This window comes from Eurypyga helias, unplaced genomic scaffold, assembly GCF_000690775.1.
Source record: "Eurypyga helias isolate BGI_N326 unplaced genomic scaffold, ASM69077v1 scaffold8367, whole genome shotgun sequence".
Classification (NCBI taxonomy): Eukaryota; Metazoa; Chordata; class Aves; order Eurypygiformes; family Eurypygidae; genus Eurypyga; species Eurypyga helias.
In genome coordinates this window covers 53,562-62,120 of record NW_010261088.1, presented here as the reverse complement: position 1 = coordinate 62,120, position 8,559 = coordinate 53,562, and the positions used below count along the sequence as shown (strand labels likewise).

Below are 8,559 nucleotides of genomic sequence, written 5' to 3'. Positions count from 1 at the left end.
GCAGAATCTGTAGTCAGGATTCATGAGAGCCTGAAGAAGGATGTTGAGACTCTTGGGATGCTCATTTAAAAGAACAGACACAAGGACTATTTTTGTAAATTGCTGTCAAGGCATTGCAGTCAGCTGATGCAGTAGGCAAGCCTGAAGATGAAACCTGCCATAATGGCTCTATTTTTCTTTTAAAAAGTATCAAAGGAAAAGGAAATATTCTTGCTTGTATTTCCCTGTGGTCGGTTAACCTTGGTTAAGGATCAAGCCCCTCACACCAGCTATTCACTCACTCACTCACTGCCTTCAGCAGGAGTAGAGAAAATAGGATGAAAAACTTGCGGGTCGATATAAAGACAGGGAAACTGTCATGGGCAAAACAGACTTGACTTGGGGAAAATTAGTTTAATTTATTGCCAATTAAAATCAATTTAGGTAATAAGAAACAAAAAGGGAAACAGTCACAGATTCACAGAGTGGTAGATGTTGGAAGGAAACTCTAAAGACCATCTAGTCCAACCCCCCTGCCAGAGCAGGATCCCCTAGAGTAGATTAAAAGAATATCTTGTCTCCTCCCTTTCTCAAGCCCAACTTCACTCCTTCACTCCAGTCTCCTCTCCCCACTCCCTGATGTACACAGAGGGGACATGGAATGGGGGGTTGTGGTCAGTCCGTAACAGCTCTTTTGTGATGCTTCTTCCTCATCACACTTTCCTCTATTCCAGAGTGGGTTCTCCCCACAGGCTGCAGTCCTTCAGGAAAAAAATGTGGGCTCTCCACAGGACATAGATACTCCAGGACATGCCTAGGCCTAGGCCCTCCATGGGCTGCAGTAGATATTGTCTCTGATGTGCTCTTCACTGTGGGCAGCTGGGGAGTATCTGCCCAGGAATCATAGAATGGTTTAGGTTGGAAGACTATCTAGTTCCAAGCCCCCTGCCATGGGCAGGGACACCCTCCCCTCGGCCAGGCTGCTCAAAGCCTCATCCAGCCTGGCCTTGAACACTGCCAGGGATAGGGCATCCACAGCTTCTCTGGGCAAACTGTTCTGGCCTCACCACCCTCTCCCTTGAAGAATTTCTTTCTGATACCTAATCTAAACCTCCCCGCTGTCAATTTAAACCCATTACCCCTTGTCCTGTCACTACAGGCTCTTGTAAAAAGTCCCCCCCCAGCTTCCTTGTAGCCCCTTCAGGTACTGGAAGGCTGCAGTAAGGTCTCCCCGGAGCCTTCTCTTCTCCAGGCTGAACAAGCCCAACTCTCTCAGCCTGTCCCCATAGCAGAGGTGCTCCAGCCCTCTGAGCATCTTCGTGGCCTCCTCTGGACTCGCTCCAACCGGCCTATATCCTTCTGATGTTGTGGATGCCAGAGCTGGACACAGCACTCCAGCTGGGGGTCTCAGGAGAGCAGAGTAGAAGGGCAGAATCCCCTCCCTCGACCTGCTGACCATGCTTCTCCTGATACAGCCCAGGATACGGTTGGCTTTCTGGGCTGCTGGCTGACATCCAGCTCACGTTTCATCCACCACTACCCCAAAGTCCCTTCTCCTTAGGTCAGAGGAGCACTATTCTCTTCTGAGCTTGGTGTTACCTCTGCTGTTTCCCACTCTTTCTGTTCCCTGCTGATTTGCCTCTGTGGCAGTGTTTGCTCTTCCGTAACTGTGTTTTTCCCAAGGCATCAGAGCATTTTGGCTGAGGTGCTCAGCTGTGTCCTCCCATGGTCTTTTCAAAACAGATGGAACTGCTTGTGTCCGGCACAGGCCAGCCCTGGCCTCTCCTCACCAAGGCCACCCCTGCAGCCCCCCAACTGCCAGCACCTTGACACAGGCACCCAGTACAGTCCTGTTTGATTATTTTTGAATGTAGTGTAGAAGCCTTGCAGTTTCATGTACACATGATACCACCAAAACCTCACTGTTGTTAGAATGTCTTACCAAAAATATGTAAGCTAAGATTCTGTTGAATGTTCCTTAGAGGCTGGCTTTGGTTACTAGATAGTCTGGGATAATATGATTGAACCATTGATATTGGCTTTTCAGTAAAGCTACCCTTTTAGCTACAATGTTGTGAGTAGGGTATGTAGTCAGAGATAACACTCGTGTTTTATCTATGGAATATGATTGCAAATGTTTTTGTTCCCTTTTTCTACAATTTAGATTGCAAGGAGATAATTTGGCAGAAAGGCCAGAAGATGCCTCCATGGTAGCTCAAACATCTGAGCCAGCAGTGTCAGACTCTGATGGTAAGTTTCATATATGTTTGCTGCTAATAGTAAAAGAAAAACCCAAACACCAACGTTTTGAGTTTAAGAGTAGAAATTATGTCTTTAAAAGAAAATGAACACTCCCAGGGAGTGTTCTGGGAATTTGAACTCAGTCATTTACACTTCAAATCTGTTAGAAGAGCCCCTAAACATGGTTTTTGGCATGGCCAATTGGCACTCCAGAATAACTCCTAGGCAAATTCTGGGAGCCGCCTTGGGCCAGGATTCATTCTTAGTAGACAGTTTATATATTAGCACGCTATTTGGGATGTAAAAAAGCATAGACATGGGCTGTTCATTGCCAATTGGCCTCTATGACCAAGAATGGTCTTTGAAATATTTAATACTACAAATGAATCCACACGATTCAAGTAGTATGCAGTAAAAATAACAAGTTACAGAATTTCTCCCTTTTAAACTAAGTATCAGAAATGCTTCTATGATCTGTTCAAGCACTACTGACTAGAATTAAAATACAATAAAAAGGGGTTTACACAATAGATCTGAAGAACATTTTTTCTCCTCGTACAAACATAAACATATGGTGTGCTAATCTGTAGTCGGGACACTCAGCCTTATTTCAACTTCTGCTCAGGTTTTTAAACAGAGTAACACCTGAAATCTAATGGAAAAGGTACTTCCTGAGGGATATTTTGCCAGAGAATGCCTTCCTTTCCTATGAAAGATTAAGCTGATGAAAGTTAACTTTCTCTTAGTTGTCACTGGAATGGAGACCGAGAGGAATAGAGGTTTGGACAGAGCATCTGCAAAGATTTTAGTCCATTCCCTTACTGTTGGGCAGAACCAGCTGAGTCTTTTAATTGGAAGATCTGATTTGCAGTTTAGTCCTCAGCAGCTGCAGACAAGTTACCTGTGTTGATTAATTAATGCAAAACAAGTCGGAACTAACTTCTGTTGATTTTTATTATCCTACTAACTGTCTGCTATGTAGTACTATTACTATGTTATTAGGTATGACAGCAACCTGAGCTTTCTCTCATTTCTCTTCCTCATTTGTAAACTAATGTATGCCAGGATTAGTAACTAGGAAGTCTTTAAAGAGAAATCTTTCAAACTGGTTTTCTGAGAATGCATGGCTTCATGCAGTCATGCCGTTTGTTTTTCCTTTCATCTGCCATTGATGACTTTATTAAAAAAATTAAGAGGGGACTCTATCTCAAAATATGATACTCTTAAAAGCTTGATGAATATTGTCAGCAAGAGAGACCCAGGCTGGTGACTACACTCAAGCCCTGTGACAGGAAAGCAAAATTACTCTGTTATGAGAGTAATCCCCAGGAAGGGAGGTGCTGGTGGCTTGTTTGGGATAGGTAAGGGGATGTGGAAGTGTGAGATTATTGTAGCAGAAACAAGTAAAGGGGTAAGACACACATGTAGGAGAAGTTCCACAGTTCCTGAAACAATTTGTTTTGAACATATCTCTGTCTGTCTTCTTCCTTCCTCGGTATTGTTCTGAAATTGGAAATACGGACTTTGCCATGCCATCTTCTGAAACTCTAGGCTTCAGTAAAATAATAGGCACTTGCTAAGGGGCAGAGGCACCAAGATTAATGAAGGTGAAACCGTCAGAAGGTGCAGAATGCTGTGTAATAATGAAACTGGATCTTTCATGGATCACAGGAGTGCTATAGCCATTGTAACTTGGGCCACTTTATATAATTCTAGATAATCTGTAGTCAGTATTGATACAGAGAAGATGGAAGTGTTATTTTAGGGAAAACATTGTCTAATAAAAATATAGGGAGTAAAAGTCAGATAGGCAGGTGAGGCAATGACATTCATGTTGTTACAAACACATCTATCTCATGTCTCTGACTATACATGAACCCGTTAATCATATAGCTAGAAAATAGCAAAGCCCCTAGGTCAAAAAGACTGAGGTCAACAGTGAGGTACTGCCAAATTTCTGTCAAGGCGCTCTCAGAAATATTCAGCTTTTCAAAATATTTTTTTCTCAAAACATTTTTATTTGAAAAAAAAAAAAGCAACAGCTGTTTTTTACAAGTAAGCATAGACCAGAAATAGGCACAAAACTCAGGTAGCTACCCTTTCTATCAATGTTTCCTATAAATGCAGCACATTACCTGTTTTCTGTGCATCTGATACTTATCTTCATATCCATAATATTAATTGAAAATAAGAGATTCCTAAAGGTGTTGTTAGAAAACCCTAAGTAACCAAGGCATCATGCTGCACTGAATGAATTTTTAGCTGTATTCTCTTAAGAATGTATTATGTCATGAAAAAGTGACCAACAGGTTTTGCTTCCCAGGTTTATTTGAATCTATTTTCTGTTCTTACTCATCATTACCAATGACCGTACTGAGAGAAGACTATGCTTTGGGAAGTGCTGATGTAAAACATTTGTTCAAGAATATGCAAGCAAGGTGCTGATGCACAGCAAAGTTGAGTGTGGCTTTCTTTAGATAACGATCTGTTTCTGGGTTAGTGGGAAATTGTTAAGTTGTTAGATCTGGATCATCTCTCTTGTGGATTTTAGATGAACTAGGTTCAGAAGTAATTGGCAGCACATCTGTTCTAACAGCCCTTATAAATGAGCCTTACTAAAGCAATTCCACCCAATAAAGACAAGTAATAGCTTATGTAAAAAGATTGTCTGCAGCATCAGGCACTCTACTGACTCCACTGGCAATTTGGATCTGGTTCTAATTAACCACTACACTGATTTTCTGAATTGGACAGAGTTGTGTTTGATCCAAGTAGTAAAAAATGAGAGATGGGAATCGGGTCTCAAGATCGGAGAACACAAGATGCTTTAAGGCTGAAGTTTCTTTTTACTGTCCTAAACTATACCTCTCAAAACCGTTTCACAGAGAGAAAGAACTCAGGGAAGGATTTAATAGTTAGGTTCTTGATTCTGATTAGAAGCAGCAGCTTCAGCCACCGCACAGAAAACTTCCCCAGTAGATGCCAAGCCTGTCAGGTTTGTGTCCTGGATCAATCCCCCATTAAGCCTTGTTCTTGTTCTGTAGAGAGATAGGGAGAATGGCTGAGGCTTCGAAAGATAGATGCTGCAACAGGACTGATCCAGTACAAATCTACATCTGACAACCCCTGGTCTGAAAAACAGACTGGGGGGATTGTAGAGGTCATCTACTAATGTGTATTTTTTGTTAAAATTTGGATATTAAAAATAGTACCACTAAAGCCTAAGTGTTCATTTAATCCCAGTTGTCTGTAAGTACCATAGGACCTTCTTTCACTTGTTTCAGTCTCTTGCTGAAAAGTATCTTTACCCTTTGAGTAAAAGCCATGATATAAGGCAGGAAAATAAGACATTATTACAGATAAAATCTTTGCAGTCAGTGCATTCTTGTGGAAGGAAGCTTAACATATAATAATTTATTAGCCAGTAAACTCTTAATATTGGGTAAATGAAAAGCATACCACTTCTAAACTGCTAAACCACCCTTCAATTTGTCTGAGAAAAGCTGTTTGTAAAGTGAATTACTTTGCAGTGGAGTATGCAAGTCCACATATTTCTCAGGTGTGGGCAAAGACCTGGGTTTTTATGTGGTTCCACCTGGAATAATATAATTGGACTGAAGATGACAGATTATGTGGTACTACGCCACAGTGTGTACATGTGGTATTTCCTAATCTATTATGTTATTAGAGCTACAGATTATGCTGTGATACATAATACTTAGTTTGCTAAATAAATTTTATGAAGCAAATTTCACATCAGTAGTCCATTCCCTATCAAGCAGGAGTCACAGGATTTTATTATTTGCAGTTAGCCAGTTCCTGTTTCTATCCAGTAGAAACTAGAAAGTTTAGCTTGAAGAAACTTGAAAAGACTAGGATGTGTAGCTTCTACATATTTGGGGTTTGTTTTGGTTTTTTTTTTCCTTTAAAGTACCAATAGAGTAGAAAGTTCAAAGCAGGCATTTGGATGTAAAGGAAAAGTTTGAAATTGGGGATGTTCCATAGGAATAGGAACATACGAAACACATACAGTGCTATCCCAGGTGCAACTGCATGACCAGGGGAAAAAATAAATAAGGATGCAAATATGTGGAATTAGGGTTGACAACTAGATAGGGTGGTGGTAAAAACATGGGATCATCTCCCAGTTCCTGCATAGTTCTCTGACCTCATCCTTGCATCATCCATTACCTCTTCTTTCTCCACTTTCATTTGTGTTTGCAGTGAATGTGGTAACCATAGTTGCCATGCTTCAGCACTGTTCCGTCTTTAAAGTGAGTATAGTCTGAGATGTTTAACAAATTGGAGCACTCTGGAAACATAAGGACCTCCCTGCTAAGTGTCTGAATAACAGCAGAACCTAGGGAAGATATGGGCATCTGGTTTTCTTAGGCTGCTTATGAACAGCATCTAAGTGCCTGGCAGACTGTCAAGCAAAGAGTGAAACTGCATAGCATGTTACCTGGAAATTGCTTGCTCTGACATAGGTACATGAATTCTGGTTTAAGTTCTTACGTGTGTTTCAAAGGTGCAACCTAGACTTCTCACCAAGTCATGTTGCTTTACAGATGTGGTGGTAGCGGCAAAAATTATACCTTGTGTGGCTTTTAAACATTGCCTAAAGTGACCAGAACTTTTTACTTAAAGGATTTTCTAGTTAGTTTAACAGAATTAATAACATTTCATTTTATTGATTTTACTAAAACTGAAGATCCACTACTCAATTTGTGTAAAGGACAAAGAGTATTTAGTTTTAATAGTAAAAATAATAAATAACCTATGAGACCCCTTGGCAGCTGAAGGAGGCTTGGTGATCACTCTAATTGTGTTAGAGACAGTGTTCCACATGGCGTTAAGCTGATAAATTAAAATTGGACATAAATTAATATCCATTGAAGTGTAACTGAAAAGTAGTGCATTTACCTTCCCAGCAGGTAATTTATAGGCATTTTATTTTCAAAGTGACTAATGTTTACTTAATTACAGTAATTTACTTTCTTCTGCCTCTTTGGAACAGCTCAAGTACCTGGGGTTGAAACACTTGCAGAAGATATTGATGAATTTCAGAGTGCCTCTCAAGTGGCAGGATCTGTAAGTATCTTCACTATGGATAATCCTGTAATTTTAAAAAATAGTTGGATAAAAATTAGATTTTGTATAAAGATGAAAGTTGTGCTTGCCAGCCCTGTCATCCTAGAGGGAAGAAAGCTAAATATACCTAACCTTTCTGAATTTTCAGTTGTCTGGCTGCTTTATTTTTTTCATTCTAGCTAGGGTGATATTTTGAAATAAATTACTATAATCTCACTGAAAAACATGTGCTGTTGGACTTAGGTATATAGCTCTCATTGTCAGTGCAGTCATTTTATACTATGCCTGTATGTTCTTAAATATTAGACAGTTTTCATTCTACCAGAAAATACTCCATTTTACAAAATTAAGAGAACAAAATAATTCAGGCTCCAAGATTCATTATGAAATATGACAGTATATTATCTCAGCTATGATTTAGCTTTTTGGTTACATTCGCTTGGGAACTAATAAGCAAGAGATGTCAATTTAAAATCTGTTTCTAATTTTTATATTTGTAAAATAATGCAATACTATGTTTGATATTTTCATCAGTTCTCTTATTTTGAAATTTAACAAAATCTTTGCAGATTTGAAATTTGCAGAAAATATAACCAGCAATAAAATAATTTTTGAAAAATTATCAGAACTTTGCACTAGTTGTATTGCATCTGAAATTTAATATAGGTTAAAGAGGAATTGCTTTTTTCCCAAGGCAAGTAATTTGACAATAGTTGTTTGTTTTTGGCAAAATTTTAGACAGCTGTAAGAAGACACATTAAGTCCTGTTCAGCTGTAGCAATACTGTTTTTTCACACGCTTCAGTGTTGATAAAGTAAGTGAAAAGAAGGGCTCAGTATTTGGTAGCTAAGGAAAAAAGAGCAGTATTAAAGAAAAAAAGAAAAATGACAATTCACACTGGTCCTGCAGTCTTTCAGACAGCTGATTAAGTACTTCTAATAAAGCTAAATCATACTGAACATAGAGTATTTCCAACCAGAGTTATCAAAGCAGTTAGCAGATACAGAGTTCCAGATCAATTCCTAAAGCTCTTTGAGAAATTGGAGTGCAAGAACCTCACAGAGCATTTGTGGATACTGGGCAAAAGGAGTAAGGAGCAGAACTTTAGTTGCCATTGCTTTGAGCTTCTTTCTCAAGCCTCCTTTCTGACTCACACTAGTAAAGAGAGAGGTATAATAAATTTTACAGCAGTTTCTGAATCCACGTTTTTCGTATTGATTTGGACCCTCAGGCTACCAGCTTTGATTT

At 39.5% G+C, this 8,559-nt stretch overlaps 1 protein-coding gene across 1 annotated transcript in view; it reads left to right on the top strand.

Annotated features, from left to right (window-relative positions):
- Window positions 1-2,143: 2,143 nt before the first annotated feature.
- LOC104512313 (chromosome unknown open reading frame, human C8orf34) overlaps window positions 2,144-8,559 on the top strand; it is a gene marked incomplete at its 5' end in the record, with an annotated part of 36,002 nt that continues 29,586 nt past the window's right edge. The window contains 2 exons of the mRNA XM_010155237.1: window positions 2,144-2,229; window positions 7,238-7,311. Coding sequence (XP_010153539.1) covers window positions 2,144-2,229; window positions 7,238-7,311 — 160 coding nt within the window. The remainder of the gene's footprint in view (window positions 2,230-7,237; window positions 7,312-8,559) is intronic.